The 23,898-nt window shown below is 41.7% G+C and overlaps 1 protein-coding gene across 1 annotated transcript in view; it reads right to left on the bottom strand.

Moving 5' to 3' along the window:
* Window positions 1-23,898, bottom strand: part of hacl1 (2-hydroxyacyl-CoA lyase 1) — a 56,585-nt gene that overhangs the window by 22,172 nt on the left and 10,515 nt on the right. Inside the window, exons 4-6 of the mRNA XM_048608083.1 lie at window positions 21,110-21,334; window positions 17,461-17,566; window positions 12,737-12,820 (exon numbers count right to left, since the gene is read on the bottom strand). Of these exons, the coding sequence (XP_048464040.1) occupies window positions 12,737-12,820; window positions 17,461-17,566; window positions 21,110-21,334 (415 nt within the window). The remainder of the gene's footprint in view (window positions 1-12,736; window positions 12,821-17,460; window positions 17,567-21,109; window positions 21,335-23,898) is intronic.

The raw sequence follows: 23,898 nt of genomic DNA, 5'->3' as shown, positions 1-23,898 counted from the left end.
GGGCTGCTGTGTTCGGGTCGGGAGGAGGGGGCTGCTGTGCTCGGGTCAGGAGGAGGGGGCTGCTGTGTTCGGGCTGGGAGGACGGGGCTGCTGTGCTCAAGTCAGGAGGAGGGGGCTGCTGTGTTCGGGTCGGGAGGAGGGGGCTGCTGTGCTCGGGTCGGGAGGAGGGGGTTGCTGTGCTCGGGTCAGGAGTTGCAGGTAGGGCCAGGGATCCAGGTTCTGGTCTCTTCCCCTGTATAACTGTTAAATCAATGCCCCTAAATCACTGCACCACCACCCCCCTCCAAACCAAGGCCCAATCCTTCCCACCACATTCAATCTAACCACCGACTCTTTCATTCCAACGCAAAACTGATGACTCCCACTGCACTTAACCTGACCATGAATTCCCAGGCTTTCATACCCACCTAACTCCTCCACAGATCCAACAACTCCCTGCCAAACCCCAATCTAAAATCCATGCTCCACCCCCAGGATATGGTTCCCTATAACGGCCTTCCATACACCCTACAGCATCTCCCCAATACCAACCCATTCCATCTCCCAACATACCCAATGCCAACACACCCAATCTCACCTGACCCAACCTCCCCCAGTGCCTCCCAATACCTAAGACCTCCTCCCGGCCAGAACTCCAACCAGATCAGTCCCAAAAAAGTCAAAATTCCACCCCTCTCAACCTGACCTCCCCACCAACCTATCCAAATACAGATCCATTTACCTGCCATCATACTGACTGTCCACTTGGAACTCTATCCTACCCCTCAACCGCCTGCCACCTCACTCCCCAGCCACCTGCTACATCAGCTTCTTACCCACCTCTCACCTAAACCCTCACCCACTTGTCACCTAAGCCCCTTCACCCAACTGGTATCCTAAACCCTTTGCCCAGCTGGCACTCTTACCCCTCACTGATCTCACATGCCTACTTTCCCTCAGTAGGTGTGATAGTTGTTTCAAAACCTTTGAAACCTGGAAGATGACGGAATGTTGAAAAAGAGACACTGGTTGCAACACTGATCCACTTTGCTACCAGCCGTATGAATTCCTAGCCTGGACTAAAACTGCTTCACCTGAGAAGGTTCCTCACTCAGAGACCACAGTGATATTTCTTCAGAACGATAGTGTGGATTTTATTTTTTTGGCTGATTAGGATTGGAAATCTGTTCCCATTCCACAGAACACGGAACAGTACAGCGCAGGAACAGACCCTTCGGCCCATCATGTCTGTGCCGACGATGGTGCTATTCTAACCTACTCCCACCTGCCTGTACATGGTCCATATCCCTCTATTCTCAACCTGTTCATGTGTCTGTCTTACTGCCTCTTAAACACTGCAATTGTACTTGCTTCTATCATCCCTCCTGGCAGCGTGTTCCAGGCACCTACCACCCTCTGTGTAAAACTTTTTCCTTGCACATCTCCTTTAAACTTTCCCCCTTACCTGATCAGAATATTTGGGCCCACATGTTCACTGTCCTATGGCCAAATAAACAGACTGCAACCACCATTACTGAGGCTTATATGATAGTCATTGCACCAAGGCAACATTTAACAGCATACGAGTCAAAAGAATAGAGAACACTGTTGAATGGGCAGCACGGTGGCTCAGTGGTTAGCATAGCTGCCTCACAGCACCAGGAACCCAGGTTTGATTCCAGCCTTGGGCGACTGTCTGTGTGGAGTTTGCACATTCTCCCCGTGTCTGCATGGGGTTTCCTCACACAGTCCAAAGTGGATTGGGCATGCTAAATTGCCCATAACGTCTAGGGTAAAGCAGGGGGTGGGTCTGGGTGGGATGCTCTTTGGAGCACTGGTGTGGGCTTGATGGGCCAAACGGCCTGCTTCTACACTGTAGGGATTCTATGAAACAATTATAAATAAAGCAATTACCTACACATTATCCAGACTTGACGAAAACACTCACAAGAAGAACTAAGCTAAGTCAGTTAGTAATAACAAAATCATTAAATCCACATGGGGTCCTCAATGTTGTATTATACATCAAAAGGTCGCATCAAGTTCAACATATTTTTGAGAACAATGAAGTCTATGCTGCAGTTGCTGTAGTCCTAAGAGCTGGTATCTGAGGAGCATGGTTAGAAAAAGTCTATGCCATTGACTTACTGAAGACTTAACCCATGACACCTCCATGAGCTACACAGCCAGCTATTCATGCAGCTTTCTCCACCTGCTCCACTCACTTTCTATTTATTAATCTCTGTAGCTGCACACAAGTAAAAATACAGCTATTTCACATTCTGAAATGTCTATTTACTACTTTCGCTGTAATAAACAGGCCGTCAAAAAAGATTAAGTGATGTTTAGCCAAAATAATTGAAAATGACTATTTACCAAAAGGATAAAATTGCAAAACAGAAATTACAATGTTTGCTAAGATAATTAGTGCTTCCTATATGTCAGGTTTTGATGAAAGTGTGCGTGGATCATGGAAGCAGTGATAAAGACAGAACTGTAATTTGTACACTACTCAAGCTGGATTTAATTGCTCCCAAGTGTGATATTATAGACTTCAGAACTTTAATAACTGTTCATGGAATGAATGAATCAACGAAGATAAACTGTTACACATGGAAAGAATCAGTATTAACTTTGTCTGGAATAAACTATTAAAGGACAAGGACAAGCTTATACAGGAAGTGAAAGAAGTTAGCCACATCTGGGAGTGGAGGTTCCATAGACAAAACTGCTTTGACACCTGCTTGATAAACTGGATGCTTTATGCCATGTCCTACGATGAATTAAGGAGTTAATCACAGGGAAGCTGTGTCTTCAAACAGACAGTTAAGGCCAAATGTAACAAGATACAAAGAAATTACTTTTGACAAGCTGCAGATTGTAATAATTTGGATGGAAGGACTTTTAAACAATCATCAATATATCACATCAGGGACCAAAGGACAAAAATCTGTACAGGGATCGAACTCTACAACAACAGCAGAACTTCCAAAACAACACTACAGAAGGACCAAACCCTGGAAACTTCCGGAGACAGACCACCATAGGTTAAATTTCTGGCCAGATTTCACCATTAATTGGGTAATAACCAAGTTGAGTTGCAGGCTTATACTTGCTTACTTGAGGGGTCTTATATTTAGTTGCTACATGCAATGAAGTTTGAATTACTGTTTCAGTACTTGATTGTTTATGACATTTCTTAATAAGTAGTTGGATTATATGTAAATTGCAGTGATTTAACACAACATAAGTTATGCTAAGGCTGCAGCTACTCTATATAGACAGTCTCAGGCCAATGATTACATAGTGTGAAGTAAAGTTGGCAAGGCTCAATTAATATTGCAGGTCACACTCGATGTGCTTGCATTCTGCCCGCTAGATGAGTCACCGCTATACATCCATGGAAAGCTTTTGTATGCAGCATGTACTTCCTTGTCTGTCATACTTCAGTTATTCTGAAATTTTTTATGCACACTTCCCAGTGTTATGTATAGGTATCAATATTTAACAATTACCATTTAAATCAATCAAATTGCTGTAAAACAACTTTTCATCTATTTTCACACTTGGCAGTGATTGTCCTCATGATCTTGCAAAATGTGAGTCAGGTTTTTTTGGGGCTTCCAAAATGCACAGAACTGACCTGGCCTGGGATTTTGTTTTTAAGTTTAATTACAAATTGACATCAGCAGGTGTGTATAAGGTGGCAATAGGTAGCTGATCGGTCTGTGGACTGGTGAGCAGTTGTCAATGACAAAGGCCTCCTGTCTGCCAACAACTATGTGATTAGCTCTCAGGTAGCTCAACAGCTTATGGGTGTGGATTGTATAGCCAGAAGCCTATGGACCTCCGGAATGGGAAGTGGTGTCTGTCTTTCTGTAGTTAAAGATACCTAGAGCTTGACAAAAGTCGATTTATTTTCCCTCACCAATTGCTGCAAGCTGTGGTTTTTTACCCAACAAGGTAGAGGCTTTATAAGTCGTGGACCAGTCGCTCTGTGCCTTCTTCAAGCAAGTGAAAGTACCTGCAGAAGGGAGACCAAGGAACAGCATGGCCTAACAAGTGAACAGAATCGTCTTCGTGAACCGTGTGGACAGGGACCACTGCACTGCCTTGCCAGCAGTTCCCTCCAGGCATAACATCCATTGTTTATGGGTCTGTCTGCATGTGAGTGTGGGGGATGTTTTCTATAGGGGTCAGAGTTTTAATTAGTAATTATATGTGAACATTTTATAAGCATTTACCTGCAGCTAGAATTTGTTTATTTCTAATAGATAGTAGCTTTTGTTAAGTACAGTTTGTGTTTTTGTGGTTTGTGCTTTCTGTCAAGCTGGGTTGATAAGGTCAGCTAGTTTGAGGAAACTTTGCATACTTTTATAAAACCTTTAACTTTTGCACTAACAACAGGAATAGTGAGGTTTTCCAGTGGGCCACCCAGCAAGATGTGACAGCAGACTGGTTAGGAGGTCCATCTCAGTACTCAGGGACAGCAACCAGAGCAGCCCAGCTTAGTTTTATGTCCTTTGACTTTACCCCTTTCATACATGAAGCTAAGCACTTCTCAGCTTTTAGAACACTGTCAAACATTCATAATGTACAAAGCTTTTAAAACATTCACTTTCAGCTTTCAGAACCACCTGAACCTGAAAGAGCAGGTGGTGTATTTTCAATTTCAAAGGAGGTTAACTGGCAATCAATGGAGTGGAGGTGGTAGTTAAAAATTTTTAATGTTCAATAGCAGGGCATTGTTTAAAATAAATTATACATGACATTTAAGTCTCAGTCCAAAATATCTTTCTAACGCTTTGAATGCATTGTAGCACTTCCTCCATTTGGGAAAGTACTTTAATGCTGGTCAATGTAACGGCCAGCTTAAATTTGCAGAACAGCATCCTATGATCATTCACTGCATTAAAACACGTATTGTAATATAGCATCTGATAGTGATTTTTGAAGATGTCAAAATGTTTAACACTTACTCCTCAGCTGGCTTCCCCTAGTGGTCAAACTCTCCAAGGTGTTGTATTTTTCAGTGGGTTTTGCAAAAATGGCGAGGGAAAAGGAATACAAATTTCTTATCATTCTCAAAGAGGCAACCTGGCGTCAGAACAGATGTGTGTATCTTTAATATCCAAGGACTTCCCAACTCATGAATAAACTAGGTCTGGAACAAAGGAAATCTGCTTTTGCAGCCACTATAAGATCACAACTTCAGGTTTCCTGAGCAGATTCCTACTTCCAATAGTAAAATGTAAAATAAAGGTCACCATAGTCCTACTCTCCCATTAGAGAGTGATGACTCTAGTGGTGGTTTAACCTGGTAGCTACCACATCTCAGGTGAGGGGAGAAGTTGAGAAGGAGATTCCTTCATTGTAACCTCAGCCTGGGGGGGGAATTGAACCCATGCTGATTGGCATCACTCTGCATTGCAAACTAGCCATCCAATCAACTGAGCTAACAGATCCCCACCTCCTCTGTGTAAGAGTAGAATCTTTCTGTTCTAAACTGATAATTGCTTCATTCACATTCTGCATTTTTGTGATTTCTATAAAGGTGGACAAAAATACTTGGGAAGAGGCCTCAGATAACAAGGTGTAGAGCTGGATGAACACAGCAGGCCATGCAGCATCAGAGGAGCAGGAAAGCTGAAGTTTTGGGTCTAGACCCAAGAGGCCCGATGTGAATAATTAAAATACTTAATTTCACAGTCAGCAAGTGGGGCACAACAGTATCAAATTATATTCCACCATGTTGGTTCAATCTCATATCTCTCCTCGAAAACGTGCACCTGAACTTTGTAGTAGCATTGTCAGCAAAGTTAAGGATTCTCAGTCATTTTTCCAACTCGTCACATCTTCTGGGGCTGGATATTTAGGGCCCTTGGGGGCAAGATCAGAGGTAAGCAGGAACTAAAAAGATCCCTGCCGGCAACTAGCAATTCCTTGGCTTCATCCTGCATGAGGAACTCTGCAGAAACTGGACATTGTTTAAAAATGCAACATTGCAATCAAAGAACCCTTTGGTTGAAAACACATTCAGTCAAACATCCCACAACGTAACAGTTATATAATTCACATTGACGGAATTGAAGTTTCCGATATTTAATTAATTCATAGTATGTATGCGTTGTTTGTTGTGAATCCTTAATTGCTCTTCAGAAGGTACAATGCCTTTTGGTTCTGCTGCAGTCCAAATGTATTAGGCAGGTAGTTATCAACTCTACTTTTGTTTTATTTCATTAGGGTAATGCACCATAAATTGAGCCCGTTAATCTCAAGAGTCATACCAAATGTCACTTTTCTTTTGCAGGTACGCACAGCACCCCAATTTACCTAACTTTTAGACTCAGGACACAGACTGGCTTTCTGTAGAAAACAAGAATGATTAATTATTACACGTAATTGGATTATAGCTACAAGCAAACGCATACAAACCCCTTGCACATAACAGTGCTAACTGAAACTCTAATGCTGTTATAAACTCCCCCTTATATACAGGGAACGCAGGTTCCACGGTCTTTGCTTCCTGATTCTAACATTGAAAATATCTTTCTTCAGCTTGCTAGATTCTGGGTGTTCAGTTGACTTTATTTGGAAGTTTCTACTGGTTTGTAAGAAAGAAAGAGTGACTTATTCCTTTGGAAAATGTCTCGATTTATCAATTCCAAAGTCACAGCTTGCAGCAACTGATATTGGGAAGTTAACTGGTTTTCTTCAAGTTTAAACTGAGCTTTTTTTTAAATTACAGAGAACAGGTGGCCTCTCTGTGAACAGCAGCACACGCCTCTGCGATTTTCTCTCTCTCTATGCCTCTGTAACTAGCTTCCAGTTCCAACCTGCTCAGTTAGCTGAAACCAGTCAGCTTCAATTGTAAACAACTCTGATCATCTGCATTTGACAGCAATTCGCAATAGGTAACAAATTCCTTGCTTTGAAATTATGTAGCCATCTTAGTAAATTATGGTTTTTAGAAAGTTTTTTTTCCTTACAGTTCACTGTTTGTAAAGACACAAAGGTAAGAAGATATGGTTCTTACATTTTATATTTATTCATGGGATGTGGGCATCACTGACTGTTCCAGTATTTATTGCCCATTCCCAGTTGCCCTTTAGAAGGTGATGGGGAGCTGCCTTCTTGAACCGCTACAGTGCATTTACTGTAGGTACACCCACAATGCTGTTAGAGATAGATTAACTGGACTTTGACCCTGCAATACTGAAAGAACAGTGATATATTTTCAAAACAGAATGATGCATGGCTTGGAGGGGAACTTGCAGGTGGGTAGTGTTCCCATGTATCTGTTCCTCTTGTCTTTCTAGATAGAAGCGGTTATGGAAGGTGCTTTCTAAGGAACCTGGGTGAAGTTCTGCAGTGCATCTTGCAGATCGTACATATTGCTGCTACTGAGCGTCAGTGGTGGAGCAAGTGGATGTTTGTGAGTATGGTGCCCTTCAAGGGGGCTGTTTTATCCTGGACGGTGTCAAGCTTCCTGAGTTTTGTTGGAGCCATACTCATCCAGGCAAGTGGGGAGTATTCTATCGCACTCCTGACTTGTGCCTTATCGATGATGGACAGGCTTTGGGGAGGTCAAGGATGCGTTACTTGCTGCAGGATTCCTAGCCACTGACTGCTCTTATAGAGGGTGCACTTACATGGCTAACTGTTTCTGTCTCCAAAGATGTCGCCTGCCCTGCTGAGTTTCTCCAGCACCTTCAGTTTCTATTTCAGATTTCTAACATCCACACTATTTTATTTTATATGGCTAGCCCAATTCAATTTATGACAAATGGTACTCCCTAAGGACGTTGATAATGAGGAATTCAGCAATGGCAGTTCAAATACTGCAAAACCTGGACAATATTCAGACTTTGGCTGAAAAGTGGCAAATAACATTTGTGAAATGTTATTAATGTCAGTGGCAATGGTTGGATTCTCTCCTGTTCCAGCTGGTCATTGCTTGGCACATATGTAGTGCAAATGTTATTTGCCACTTTTCAGCCAAAGTCTGAATATTGTCCAGGTTTTGCTGCATCGGAACATGGACTGCTTCAGGATTTGAGGAGTCATGAATGGTGCTGTACATTGTGCAACTATCGGTGAACTTCTTGACTTTTGACCTTATAATGAAGCAACTGACAATAGTTGGGCCTAGGACACTGCCATGAGGAACTCCTGCAGAGGTGTCCTGGAGCTGAGAAGACTAACCTCCAACAGCCACAACCATCTTCTTCTGTGCTATGGATGACTGCAATGAGCTGAGAGTTTTTCCCTTGATTCCCATTGACTTCAGTTTTGCTAGGGCTCCTTGATGTCACATATGGTCAAATGTGTTCTTGAAACAAGGACAGTCACTTTTATCTCACCTCTGGAATTCAGCTCATTTGCCCATGTTTTGATCAGGTCTGTAATAAAGCTAGCAGCTGAGTGCCCTCGGTAGAACCCAAACAGTGATTTGCCTGCAGCGTCAATTATAGAATTAGTGCATTGCAGAAGACAGATCTTCCAGCCCATTGCAACTACATCTACACTCGAAATGAATAATTCACTTAGTTCCATTCTCTAAACTTCCCTCTGTGTCACTGCACAGTATTATTTGTCAGATACAGATTTCAATTCCTTTCTGTTGAATCTGCCTCCATCACAGTCACAACCCAAACCATGCACTGTGTGAGAAACCTTTTTCTCATGTCAGTTTTTCATATCTTACCAATGACTTTGAATCTGTGTCATCATGTCCGAGATCCCTTCATGAGTGGCAACAGTTTCTCCTTATCTATTCTGAATACAGCCTCATGATTTTGAATACCTCAATTAAATCTCCTCTCAAGCCTTGATTTTCTTCAAAGAAAACAATTCTAACTTCTAAAATCTATCTTCATGAGTAAAGTTCTTCATCCCTGAAACATTTCTCAGGAATTGTTTTCTCACTGTTTCCCAAGCATTTACATCCTTTCTAAAGTGCAGTTTCGAGAACTGGAGGCAATACTGTAACTTAGGCTGAATCAGTGATTTGTTCAAGTTCAACATAAACTTTTCACTTCTGTACCTTATGTTCCCATTGATAAAGCCTAGGACACTAAATGCTTTTTTTAACCATGTTCTCAACCCATTCAACCACCTTTAATAAAAACCGAAAGAACTGTGGATGTTGTAGATCAGAAATAAAAACAGAAGTTGGTGGAAAAGCTCAGCAGGTCTGGTAGCATCTTTGGACAGAAATCACAGTTAACGTTTCAAGTCCAGTGATGCTTCATCAGAATTGTTCTGAGGAAGGGTCACTCGACCCAAAATGTTAACTGTGATTTCTCTCCACAGATATTGCCTGACCTGTTGAGATTTTCCAGAAAATTTTGGTTTTGTTTACGCCAATTTTAATGGCTTACACACAAACACACGAGTTGAATCCATTATTTTATGTCGCCTTACACTTGGACCTTGGGGTTTCCATTCCCTGTTGTCATTGATCATTTTCTATCAGTCCTTGTGCCTTCAGTCTTGCTGCTAATGCTTTCACAACTTCTGTGTCTCTATTGCAGCACTTCTATCTGCTTACATTTAACATATTCAATATTCCCAGTGCTTATTGAAACTGACACCTGAATCAGTATCAAATTACACAACAATGAAGTGACCTCAAAAATTAGTTATAAAAAGCACACTTCCATTCATGTTCCTATCCATTTGAAAATCAACTTCATTCGCAGCAGCAATTTGGCTTTCTTTTTCACATTCCGACACAAGATATCTGTGCTTTGCTCCAGCTTCAAGAACAGTTTGCATTTATTTAGCACTTTTCACACAATAAAACTGCACCATAGCAGCTGTAAATATTTACTTTGGTGTAAAGCACTTTGGGACATGCTGAATTCATGAAGGTGCTATATAAACACAAGTCTTGAAGATCTTAAGGTTTTTAGGACAGTCTTAAAGAACAGAGGTTTAAGACGACAGAGAATGCAGACCACACAACAGTAACAATGTTGCAATGAAACCCAAATCAGACATGTGCAAGGGGTCAGATTAGCAGTGGCTCAAATATTTTGGAGGGTTGTTGACTTGGAACAGATAGCAGAGAAACGCTGGGGGGGGAGGTGAGGAGGTCATGGAAAGATTTGAAAAACAAAAGTGAAACTTTCCAAACCAAGACCAATGCCAAAAGTTGCACCGATGTATATCAGCAAACAGAAAGGTGATAGGTGAATGAGACTAGCAGCAAGTTAGGATATGGCAACAGAGTCTGGATTGCACAAAAATACCTTGTACATGGGAAGTATTAGACCAAACGGCTTTACACCTGTAGCTGCAGTATATGTGATGAGATAGCTCGATGTTGACACTGATTCCAGAATTAGAATGTTTTGAAGGCACTGACTCACTCCCTTGGCGAAGGCAGCAACTGAGCTGTCTGAAGCTCCAGATTTCCACCAACTCCAGCCTGACCCACTTTCTCAGACAGTGCAGACTGCAGAAGATCGAATGCAGTGTTTAAAAATAAACAGGCTTATTCCTTCACTTATGCTATTCACAATGGGCTTACTCCACTCCTTATTCAACAAAATGGAGAAGATCCAGGTCTCCATGGAGAAGACCTGTAAAAAAAACTATATTTTTGAAAATTACTGTAGATGAGCTAAATATGGGAAACTGATCTATAACTTAGTTACTAAATATAATGCTTACTTTGTAGAGTTCTTTACTTTCATAGATCCATTTAAGAATCATTAAATTCCTCTGTGAACAAAGTGTATTAGGTGAGAAGCTGATGAGTCGTGAATAAAATGCTATTGTTTCATGAGATTTTGAAACAAACAAGGAACAAGAGTAGGCCATTTGGCCTCTCAAGCCATCTCTGCCATTTAATAAGATCATGGCTGATCTGATTGTAACCTCAAATTTAAATTCCCAACAATCTCTGATAACCTTTCACTCTCTTGCTTATCAAGAACCCAGCCATCTCTGCCTTAAAAATATTTAGACTCTGCTTCCATTGCCTTTTCAATAAGAGAATTCCAAAGATTCATGACTCGTGAGAATGAATTACATCTTTAAACCACATTGAATGATACTAGCTAAAATCGTGTTGAAAAACCAAATGGTCCTATGCACTTCTCTGATGAAGATAATGAGGCTGGAGGGATAATAGGAACAAAGTGGGTTAGTGTGATTTGAACAATGTACTTGTTTGCAGGCTAAATGCACAGGCTGAGCCAAATATTCTAACAGCAATGTAGTCAGATTTCAGCCGGACGATGTTACAAAGGTAGAAATTGGCAGACTTAGTGATCAGGCCAGTTATGTGGTTGAAAGCAAATACTTAGGCTGAATATGACATTAAAGTTAAGTACAGTCTGGTTCAGCCTCAGGCAGTCACCAGGGAGGAGTCAGTGGCAAGTGAAGAGTTTGCAGTGGAGATTGAAGATAATGGATTTTTCCCATTATTTAAATGGAGAGTAAGCAGTCTGATCATTTAGCAACAGTGGAGGAGTGGAGAGAGCTGATGGATTAGGTAGAGTCAAGTATCATTAGTCTACAGGAGCAAACTAATGCTTTAGATGATTTTGCTGAGGGCTAGCACATAGTTAAGGAACAGGCAGAGACAATGGATAGATTCTGGGGGTACACAGAAGTAACAGCACTAGGCTGTATGAGAAGTTATTACACATGATTGTCTAGTTATTATTAGACTGATGAGAATTTAATGATGTGAGGGCAGTGCCACCCAGCTGGATGATAGCAGAGGGACTTAGGAGCAAACAGTACCACCAGTTGGGGAGAAGGTTGAAAACAGGTCAAGAAAAACTAAGAGGGAAAGTTCACCATTGTCACACAATCACATAGCAGTTCATTTGTAACTTTAGAAAGGGCTCTTTCTGTACTGAACAAAAACCAAAAGAAGCTGTAAATCAGGAACAAAGTTCTGAGGAAGGGTCACCGGACCCGAAATGTTAACTCTGATACTTTCCTCACAGACGCTGCCAGATCTGCTGAGCTTTTCCAGCAACTTCTGTTTTTGTTCTTTCTGTACTGAGGCAGGGGCAGAAAGCTGATCACAGGGGCTCAAAAATGACACTGCAGAACAGATGGACATCGATTTGGGATGTGGCATGATCAAGGACTTCAGAATAAAGGGAAGTTGGAGAGGGGTCTGATGTTTGCGAAGAAGGTAGATCAACGTTTGTTTCTTTGAGAAGGGTGACGACAGCAGATTTTAAGAAGAAGGAGATCACAGCTGAAAAGAGACAAACAAAAATAACATCAGCAAATGTAAGAGACTCGACAGGAAGTTGGATGCTCAGCAGTTTAGTGGGAATAGGATCAAGGGAGCAGGAAGTAGATCTTTGGACAAGATGAACTTGGAGGGAGCGTGAGGGGATAGAGACTGCAGAACAGTGCCAGGTCTTGGCTAGGGCAAAGAACAGGGTCACAGAAAGAAAGATTGGTTTAGTGGGTCACTGAAAGGGAGGGAAGTGACAGAAGCAGTTGATCAGATGGTGTCAATCTTAGTGACCAAATAGTGCATGAGTTTCTTGCATTTGCTGCTGGGGTGAGGGTGGAGGAAACAGGGGAGAAGGGTTTAAGAAGATGGTTTGCAGAAAAGAATCTGAGTGTTATCTTGGCCGGCAAACGTGAAGAGCAAGATCCGGTGATGTTTTATGAGGTGAAGAATGGTTAAACCATAACGTAATGCCTGAAGAGATATCTAGGCAGCGAGGAAAGTAACTCAGAAAAGGAAATCTTTATGAAAATATTAAATTACCTGTTCGACCACAGCATTCACATCACCTAGTAAGGCAGCAACAGGCTTCACATTATTTCCTAGTTCTTCAGCACATAGGTCAACCTTATTTAAAAACAAAAGTGAAGTCGTTGTTTAATATCTAAGGGCCACATGTAACATATATGTAACAAATAGAAAGGTGTAGTAAAATTGAGATCAGAGAAAGAAAAATAACTAGCAATTTTTAAAAACCTGACATAAAAACAGGAAATGCTGGAAATAAAGACTGTATTTTCCTGTTTGAGGCACTTATCAGGAAATTAGACTGATCCTGGGTCACATTGATAGCCTGAATAGCATTTTAATGGGGTCAGGGTCTTACTAACACAAGAGACTGGTTTGCTGCCCAATTAATGCCTGTGGTAATTGTGCTGGGACACGAGGAAAGCAGGCCACACTGAGGCAGTGGTTGCCGGCTGTGTGCAGTCTTAACAAAATCAGTGGATCTTCTTCAAAGTGTCAGTGGCTTTTTGTTTTAGTTAAAACATTGACTGACATGCCTTTTCGCAGGCACAGTAACATTCCAACATCAATTGTTTTCAATGTAGGCCGAATTCAAAATACTATGGAATCATAGAATCCCTACAGTGTGGAAAGAAGCCATTTGGCCCATCGAGTCTACACTGACCCTCTGAAGAGCATCCCACCCACACTCAGTCACCCAGCCTCTCCCTGTAAGTCCACATTTCTCATGGCTAACCCATCTTGCCAGCACATCCCTGGACACTTGCAGACAATTTAGCATGGCCAATCCACCGTGGATTATGGGAGGAAACCGGAGCACCCAGTAGAAACCCATACAGACAGAAGGAGAACATGCAACCCCTACGCAGACAGTCACCCAAGGCTGGAATCGAACCCAGTTTCCTGGCGCTATGAGTGCTAACCACTATGCCACCAAACCTCCTTTGTTGTGGCCAAAATTCTACAGATGGCAGGTTTCCTGCCCTGCCACCTGAAGAGTTGGGCAGGGAATGGATCCCTCCCAATGAAGCTGCATTTAATTGGCTTTAGGTGAGACTCTTGTCCCCTGACCTGGCCAAAAGTCCTTCTGCAAAGAGCTGCTTGGGCAATATGATTAGTCGGCACCTCTCTAGTCCCAGCTGCAGGAAAGCAGTGTTGGTCTTTCCTGAGGTTAAAAGCAGTCCCCAGATTCTAAATCCTAGAGGTAAGTTTGGGGGTGTCGCGGCAGTCACTAGAGGGAAGTCCCATGTTGGTGCTCGCAACAGCCAGGTCAGGCCAGGAGGCAGCAGCGCTGGCCTCTGATCTGGAAGGAAGCCAGTGATTCTGGCACCTAGCCAACCCCACTCTCCTACCTGAAGGTCAAGCAGGGAGATGGGTCTCTCTGTCACCAAACATCTCTCCCCAGCCTGAGAAATGCTGCCAGGTAGGAAATGGGGCTTGAGTGGCCAATAATTGACCACTTAAGGGCCTCAACTGGAGCAAGGGTAGGCCGACTGCCCTAGGCCTCACCCGCTTCCTGTAAAATAGCAAACTAGCTGGGAATGGGAGGCAAGGCCAGCCAGAATATTGCAGCCCCGCTTTCCACCCTGCAAACCTGCAAGGAGGGGAACTGTAAAATTCTACCATGTATAAAACTGCTGGAAGATCGGAGTTTCAGACACATTTATTTTTCAGGTCCTAAAAGATATATTAATACTCTTTTCTTTTGAAAAAGTAAGTAATGCAATTTGCTGAAAATCTCATAATTTCCAGTTTATAATCTGTCTTCATCTCACTTCGAGAGAGTTAGTTGGAGAGCTGCTTCGGATCATGTGACCATGTTGTTTGGGATTCCCAAGCAATTTCCTGCTTTGACTGTGATTTAACGTGCATGTTCCCAGGGATTGGGGAAGAATGGTAGTTTCAGGCACTGGAGGACTGAGGGGTGGTCAGTACCAGATTGGGTGGAAGGGAGTTTCAAACAGGCCGAATTCATCAAGGTTTGAACTAGCCAATCCATGGAGCTTTTTTTAATATATAAAAAAACGCATACCTTTTCAAAAGCTTTATTTTAGCAGCAATCAGGTCTCAAAGATCTGATCTTTAAGCTATACCCACTAATAAAGAAAGAGGAGTTAAAGGGGTCTCACTGTTACTAACATTCAGTCTCAGCTCCACAGGCATCATTGCTGCTTCAAAGCTCACAATTTTAAAATCTTGTCTTGTGACCCCTGTAGGGGTTACAATATATAGTTTGGAAAGTTGTGATTTATAACTAATATTACCATAGCACTTGTGGTTTACACATTTCTCCCCTTCAATGAATATTATCTCACTAACAAGAAAATACCAGAGTTACTCCTGTTCCTTCGTTGTGAAGCAAGTCATTAAGGGAGGTGTTAATAGGATGGGGAAAAATGTAGTACAAATAAACGCAAGAAGACTGGGAAACAAATGTTCTGGTCATACTGGATCTCTGTTTTAATGTATACAAGGCCATTCAGACTAGTATGTGTCATTCACAAACTTTTGCTGGCTTTTCAGAGGCTGAACTGGTGTGTGGAGGGACCAAGTCACATGATAAGTTCTAGCCACTTCTAGAACTGTGTGAGGCTCCAACAAATTCTGGCTCCTGTCCTCTCTTGCATAAGATAGATCGAACTAGCATCCAACCCCAGCAAGGATCAGTGCCTGGCCAGTAGGTGATAGCAGGACCTCTTGTGGCAAAAGGTAGGTGCCAGGAACTTGGCAAATTGTTTCCTCATAGTTGGGGATCGGGGGAGAGGGATGGGAAGATTAAAAGGGTCATGATTGCAATTGATTACAGTAGTGTTCTTCCTCCTCTTTATTCATATATAAGCCTTTAAAAACCTGTAAACATTCCTACTTACCTGGGCCTCTCCTGTCCCTCAATCTACCATTGTACCTTGGCAGTGATAACTGTTGCCCTCTCACTCCCCCGATCAGACTACAGAATAATGCAGCAGTCAGGTAACAGCACTGAAGACTTGTGTTCCAGAATTTACCACACCTCACCCCAAGCTGTTCCAGTACAGCTCAACCTTCAGTGGCAATGGCATCACCATCATTGAATTTCCCACTACCTACATCCTAATGGTTACCATTGACTAGAAACTGAACTGGGCTAGCCATATAAATACTGTGGCTACAACAGCAAGTCAGACACTACAGATCTTGCAGTGTGCAAACTACCTCCTGACTCCCCAAAGCCTGTCTGCTATTTACAAAGGAGTTTTATGATGGAACACTTACCACTTTTCTGGATAAGTTCCGCTCCAACAATATTCAAGAAACCTGACACCATCCAAGACAAAGCAACCTGCTTGACTGGCATTTTAACCATAAACATTCACTCCTTCACTAACAACGCTCTGTAGCAGCTGTGTGTACTATCTACAAGATGCACTACAGAAATTCACTAAGACTCTTTAGACAACACCTTCCAAACCCACAACCGCTACTATCTAAACGACAAGTGCAATAGATACATGGGAACACCAGCTGCAGGTTCCTCTCCAAGGCATCAGCCATTCTGAACTGGAAATATATAATTGTTCCTTCACTGTCACTGGGTCACAATCCTGGAATTCCCTCCCTAATGGCATTGCGGGTCAACCCACAGCACATGGACTACAGCGGTTCAAGAAGGCAGCTCACCACCACCTTCTCAAGGGCAACTGGGGATGGGCAACACTGGCTCAGCCATAATGCCCAAATCCTAAGAATGAATGCATTTTTAAAAATACTCCATTCGGAGCTTAACCTGCATTGTTAATGTCTACATCACTGATTTTGTCTGACTCTCCTTTCTACCTGCAACTTAAAATTGCTGTTGGCCAAATGGGAACAAAAGGACAGTGGTTATGCCCTTCCCACAATTATACATGAAAAGCCCCTTACTCCTGCTTTAGGCCAAGTGGGATAGAAATTCCTCCCGTAGTCACGTGGTAATACCCTGCAATGATAATATTGAGGACATACTTGAGATTCACATTTTGCAAAGAAACTAGGAAAGCAAGTGATCCAGCAGGAAGAAAATCAATTGAGGCCTGTAATAATCTAATTATCTAAATATTGTATATAAATCAACTTGCTTTATTTGCACATACATATACAACTAACGGTAGGACTAAAAATAAAGCATTAACCTAGAGGCTGAGATACTGTGTGCAATAGTGTTTTGGTCTCCTTTTCTGAGGAAGGATGCTCTTGATCTCGAGGGAGTGCAGCGAAGGTTTACCAGGCTGATTCCAGGGATGGCGAGTCTGATGTATGAAGACAGATTGACTAGATTGGGATTCTTTTTGCTGGAGTTCAGATGAATGAGGGGGATCTCGTACAGACTTATAAAAGTCTAACATGACTGGAGAGGGTAGATGCAGGGGTCACAGTCTGGGGATTCAGGGTAGACCATTTAGGATGGAGATGAGGAGACATTTCTTCACCCAAAGAGTGGTGAGCCTGTGGAATTCATTACCACAGGAAGTAGTTGATGTCAAAACACTGAATGTATTCAAGAGGCGTCTAGATATAGCACTTGGGGCAAATGGGATCAAAGGTTATGGGGAGAAAGCAGGATCAGGCTATTGAGTTGGATGATCTGCCATGATCATGAAGAATGGCAGAGCAAGCTCAAAGGGCCAAATGGCCTCCTCCTGCTCCTATCTTCTACGTTTTTATGTTTCTATACATTAAAATCGTGATCAATCCTTTTGAAATAGAAGCCCTTTACACGATACCTGTATGATTTTCACATCAGCACGAAACCTTGGTGGATGTCCGAAATGTAAAATCCAGTTTAACCTGGCTCCCAGCAGCAAAATCACATCTGCATTCTGCAAAGCTCTGAGTAAGAGAAACTTTCAGTAAAGAACTTCAATTGTAGACAAATAATTAATAACACCATCCTTAACTCTTTTCTCCCAGGAAAGGAAAGCGGGAAGAGAAAATAATGCACATTGAAATTGGACTACATTTTCCTTTGAAGTATGAGCAAGCTCTGGAAGAAGCCAATGAGGAGGTACTAGAGTATTATGAAAATGCTGAGTCAGTGTATGGAGTATGAGAGGCACTTCACAACATTTTTGTGTGCACATTCATGATAGAAAGTAACGAACAGATGCATCAGTTAGTCAAGATTTCTAGGCAAGATCATTCTTCTCATTAATAAAATTTAGAATGGGGAAAAAAAATTAAAAGATTTTAAGCTGAACAACTGTGGAAAAGATGACCATTAAAGAATAGGTTGAGCTGTTTTCAGCCAGACACAGAATTCCTGTCTTCATAGAACTTCCTCAGAGTGCCCATCATCTATCACTGTCATTCCAAGGATGGGAGCATGGAGCTTTGTAAGAACAAATCTTCCCAATGATACAGTGAGGATGTGGTGTCTTCCATGATTACAGATGTCACATCATGGGGCAAAGCAAAAGCAGCTTCATTTTGCATCTTCAAGTTTATATTTCAAAGAGATAGTCAAAAAATAAATCATAATCAGTGTGTTCGCAGGCACTGACAAGCACTTCTCCAGCAAATCTCCAAGGCCCAAAGAGATCAAAGAAGTCAGACATCAAGAGATTTAACTGGAGTGACTGCAGCAAAAATAAATGGGAGGAATCTCAGTTTACCATTTGAGTAGGATGACTCTTATTTATCCCTCCTGGAGCTGAGAAAATTGACACCCAGACAGAAATAGGTCCTTGAAGTGATTCTTCAGTGGTCATCAATTGATCAAGAGTCTTATGTAAAGGTAGTGCGAGAAGGTCATCCACTCAGGACTTACATGAATGAAGGTGGGAAAGCGTGGGGTGGCTGTACCAAAGACAGCATGGCTAAGTTTTCAGACTTCCCAGCTCCATCCAATTGCAAGCGGGCCCAGAAAATTCCACCCAATGTCTTCCAGAGTAGCCACAGAAGTTACCAATTATTATGTTGATGCTTCCTTTGGAACCAGGATTTCTATACCAGGCAAACCAATGTAAATCTGTACAGGAACACTTTATTGATGATTCTCACGCCTCTACCAGTTCTAGATTGGACCCAAGCTCTGCCTTCCCAGGTCACCTGACCAGCTCTCTTTTAAAGGGAAAGCACCCCCCAACTACATACATAACGCCAGGAAATGCTAGACACTTGGGAAACGGTGAATAGTGTCTCCTGATGAATTACCAGATTAAAAAAAAGTAGGTAACTAACTAATCCAGGGGTACAGAGTGCTCAATTTGAAATCTATTAGAGGCTGGTTTAGCTCATCTTTGCCAAGGTGGTGGGGGAGAGGGGGAGAAATCTCAATGGCCCTTGGATAGAAAGAGGAAAATTGTTCAATTCTCAATCCCAATCATTGGGCAGAATTCAATTCCTTTCCCCTTGGGCAAGTTTGGTGCTAGGGGAACCATTTAATCCAACATGAGGTGGGGACCCTGGTGCCTTCTCATTTTTGCACAGATTAAGTCTGGAACAGGAAGTCCTGTGAACTGCCTTCCTTCCCAATTGCCAATTAAGGCCTTTAACTTGACAATTAATGCCCACTTCAGGGTCTCATCCACCACCACTATTCACCCATCAACAGGAAGTTGACATGCCACACAGGTAACCCAAAAGTAAACCACTGGGAGAGGGGGTGATGGTGGTCCCCCATTCAAAGGCATTCAGTGATCTTATGATGGGATTGGCCTGTCAGAGAATGATTTAGACAACAGCAAGCAGTGACATCATTAAGGTGACCATTGCTTTAAAGGAACAAGTTAGGAATCTGTTTAGCCAATCTGAGATTAATCATGTGCTGACCATATGTCAGCAAGCCAATTAGAGTTCAGGACATACCTGATCATACACAGGGGTAGAAGCTAGAAAAGGTTAAAAAAAATTCTTGCAAGTGATTTGCTGCACAAGGAAGACCAAAGACAGAAGGAGAAATTAAATCAAAAGAACAAGTGATATGTGCCCAGACAATCAGCATAATGAACTGGTGCCCCAAAGTAGATTGACTGCAAACTACTACTTTATTGAGTATCATTTGTTTTGTACTTATGTTGATAATATTAAATTCTGTGAAAATTGTAAAATCATATTTGTAGATGGAATGGGTCTTGTAATTAATCAGGACTTGAGTATTATTGAAAAAAGGCATATTCCTTCAAAGCTTTTGATCTTGCAATCATTAAGACAATTTGTAAGAAATGCCAAAGTAAATTCACACATACTGTATGAAAGGCCAGCACTGATCGATTTGCAAATAGACTCTAATTAGTTGAGGTGTTGCCATGGAAAATGTAGCAGTTTATGGTGATTGACAGTTAACTGTCAAACTTTGTTTAAATTTTAAACCAAAAGCAGACATTGCTAGAGAAACTCAGCTGGTCTGGCAGCATCTGCAAGAAGAAAGCAGAGTTAACATTTTGAGTCCAGTGAATCTTCATCAAAACATTAACTCTGCTTTCTCTCTACTGATGCTGTCAGACCTTCTGAGTTTTTCCAGAAATTTCTGTTTCTGTTTTAGATTTGCAGCAGCAGCAGCTCTTTGTTTTATTTTAGATTTTAAATCATAAGGTTAATTCTAATTGGTTAAGGTTTTGCCCTGAGGAATGAACAAGCTGTCACCTATTTTTTGAGTTGAAACAGATACTTATAAACATGATGCTGTATCATTTTGTCTTAAACTTATCAGGACAAATGCAAAACTCCACAGTTTCAAACAATCATATTGACACCCTTGGGTTTGTCCAAATGATTTGAAGACAAATAGCTGCAGCAACATGGCTCTCTTATCAGATATAATGCAATACCAAAAAACTGTTCCTATAGCATTGTTCACATGGAGCATAAATTTCTGTACTTTATAACAATTATATTTTACAAACAAAGCATGTTAGTAGAAATGTTCCAGCAATTAATCATGACAAGACATCTTGCATGTATACACACACACACGCACACACACACACACACAGACACACACACACACACACACACACACACACATCAAGGATATTTTTAAAGACTCTGATGATTGTAGGCTCCATTGAACGTAAAGGATAGTTTTAATTTTTTTAGCCTTTATGTAGTTTGATGGGGAAGATACACTATGGGATAAGGCAAGATCGTCACAGAATTGAGAGATGATTAGAAACCTGAAGTACATAGGATAAAACTAAATATATTGCAATTTAATGACAATGAAAGTGCTATAAAAGAAAAAAGGGAATATTAGTATAATTAAGAGTGCAATTAATGGAGAAAGGGTATTTGCAATCGTGTTCTCACACACAGAAAATGGAAATTGAACTACGCTTAAATATGAAGCCCTGACAGATTGCTTAATATTTGGAATGTAATTTCCATGGATATTTTCCACATTGAAAGGACATCAGCATCATTTCCCATACAAACCTAGACCTGGCTGCAGAGACACAGTTGCGATGGTTGTCAGGTACCACACCTTTCCCCATTGGAGTTGGCAGAAATGGTAGTCCACACATGTTTATAAGCTTTTTGATGTTATCTTCAGCACGAGAATAGGCTGCACCTTTAAGAAATGAAGGCAATACATTTGTAAAGTTATGTATGTTTTCACAAACAAATGTTTTTATTGTAACCGTAAAATAATATATCTTGCTACAACACCCATAACCTTTGATTATTAACCCAACATCATGTAATCCTCAGACTTCCACGTTAGCTTGTTGATGCAGTAGCTTCTATCTATGCACTTTAGAATCAATGCAATATACAATTTGCTTTACATAAATAAAGACACCTTGGATTCATTGTGGAATTAGAGAATTATAGAAAGGTTACAGCCATTAGGCCTGACCAAATCAGGTCTTTGCCAGAGCTATTAAGTTAATTCCACTGCCTTTTCCTTTCCCTGTAGCTCTGCATCATTTTTTCTCTCCAAGTACTTATTTAATTTTCTTTTGTAAGCCAGAGTTCAATCTGCCTCCAAAACTCCTTCAGGCTGTGCATTATAGTTCATAACCATTTGATATGTAAAGATTATCTTCCTCATACCATCTTTGATTCCTGTAATGATCCGTGTAAATATGTTTGATCTGCTCTTGACCCTCCTACCAATGGGAACTGCTTCTCTTCTCCTGCTCCATCCAGACTTGTCAAGGTTTTGAACATTGAAAACAAACCCAGTTTCTCCAACCCTTCCACATAACTGTTATCCTCACCCTCAAATGCTTCCTAAACAGTGAACCCAATATTGGATACAATACTCCAATTCAGGCTGACATCGTATTTTATTACGGCTTATCATAACATTTCTTTTATACTCTATGCCTCAAGTCATACAGCACATGATGCCCGAAACCTCTTCGACCAATTTTGCAACCTATCTTGTGACCTTCAACAAGTTGTGTAAATATGCTGCCTGGACATTCTGTTCCTGAACCCTTTTGGAATAGTACCCACTAATTTATTTGCCTTTACTAATTCTTCTAACCAAAATGTATCACATGTATCACATTTAGTAATTTCACCTGGTCTCTGTCTACCTTTGTACCAATGCTCTTAAAGTCTATCACGACACTCCTCAATTCACAACACTTCTAAGTTTTGTATTATGCGCAAATTTTGAAATTGTACCCTGTATGTCTGAATCTAAGCCATTAACACACAAAGCAATGACCCTAAGACCACACCCCTGAGGAAGCCCACTAGCTTTTAAGCACAAATCTTTCATGGATTATTAGCGTGTTCGTCCATAATTGCCCTCAAGAATGTAGTAGTGAGCTGCATTCTTGAGCTGGAAATGCATGTGTTGCAGGTAGACCAACTGTACTGCCTGATAATTCCAGGATTTTGATCCCACAACAGTGAAAGAATAGCAACACAGTTCCAAATCAGGACAATACTTAATTTGGAGGGGAACTTGCAGGTGACTGTGTTTCAATGCTGCTACTGCACTTGTCCCTGTAGGTGGTGGAGTTCATGGGTCTGGAGGGTGCTGCTGAAGGATGCTTGGCGAGTTGGTGCAATGTATTGTTTGTATGGTAGGTACACAGTGCTGCCACTGTGCATCGGAGATGGAGGAATGCTTCCAAAGGTGGATGGATTGGCAATCAGGCAGTCTGGTTTGTCCAGGACGGTCATAAGCTTCTTGGAACCTCACTCATCAAGTTCAATGGAGAGCTATCCATTACCTTTCTGACTTAGAAATGTTGGGCAGATTTTGTGGTGAATTCCCAGTGTCTGACCTGCTCTTGCACCCAAAGTCTGAAAAGCAAACATTTGCCACCATTCTGTGTTCTGTTACTTGGCTAACTCTGTATTCATTCTGCCACTGTCATTTTTTATTCCTGGCAAACAATTGTGTGGTACTTTGGAATTTCATACATACATCGACCACAACACTCCCATCACCACTTTCAGTTACCTCATCAAAACAATTTAGGGAAGCATAAACAAAAACAAAGTGCTGGAGAAACTCAGGAGTTCTGGCAGCATCTGTGGAGAGAAAAACATAGTTAACATGTCAAGTCATAAATCCCTACCGTGTAGAAACAGGCCCTTCATCCCAACGAGTCCACCCTCAGAGGACCCTCAGAGCTTCCCACTGTCCGCCCACCATTTCCCTGTAACCCACCTAATCTACATATCCCTGAACACCGTGGGCAATTTAGCATGGCCAATCCACCTAGCCTGCATATCTTTGGATTGTGGGAGGCCGGAGGAAACCCACGCAGACACAGGGAGAATGTGCAAACTCCACACAGACAGCCACCCAAGGGTAGAATCATACCGGGGTCCCTGGCACCGTGAGGCAGCAGTGCTAATCACTGAGCCACTGTGCTGCCCCGACAGTCAGAACAGTTCTGAACAAGAGTCACATTATTTCCAAAACATTAACAATATTTCTCCCTCCACAGACGCTGCCAGACCTGCTGCGTTTCTCTAGCATTTTCTCTTTTCGTTTCAGATTTTCAGCATCCACAATGTTTTAGTTTTGCCCGGGAAAGACAAATTGCCTTAGCAAATCTGTGCTGGCTTTCTGTAATTAATCCTCTCTTATCCGGTGACTATTAATTTTGATCCAGATTATTGCTTTTAAATTCTTTCTCCCACCAAGGTGAAACTGACTGTAGTTTCTGGTTTATCTGAATTTATTTGACTAAGACCTTAACAATTCTCAGTCCTATTCGACAGAAGAGGGGTGGATGATCATAGGCAGA

The sequence above is a fragment of the Rhincodon typus genome, chromosome 2, assembly GCF_021869965.1.
Source record: "Rhincodon typus isolate 14 chromosome 2, sRhiTyp1.1, whole genome shotgun sequence".
NCBI lineage: Eukaryota > Metazoa > Chordata > Chondrichthyes > Orectolobiformes > Rhincodontidae > Rhincodon > Rhincodon typus.
Note: the sequence above shows the minus strand (reverse complement) of the source record. Positions and strands in the feature narration are given on the sequence as shown.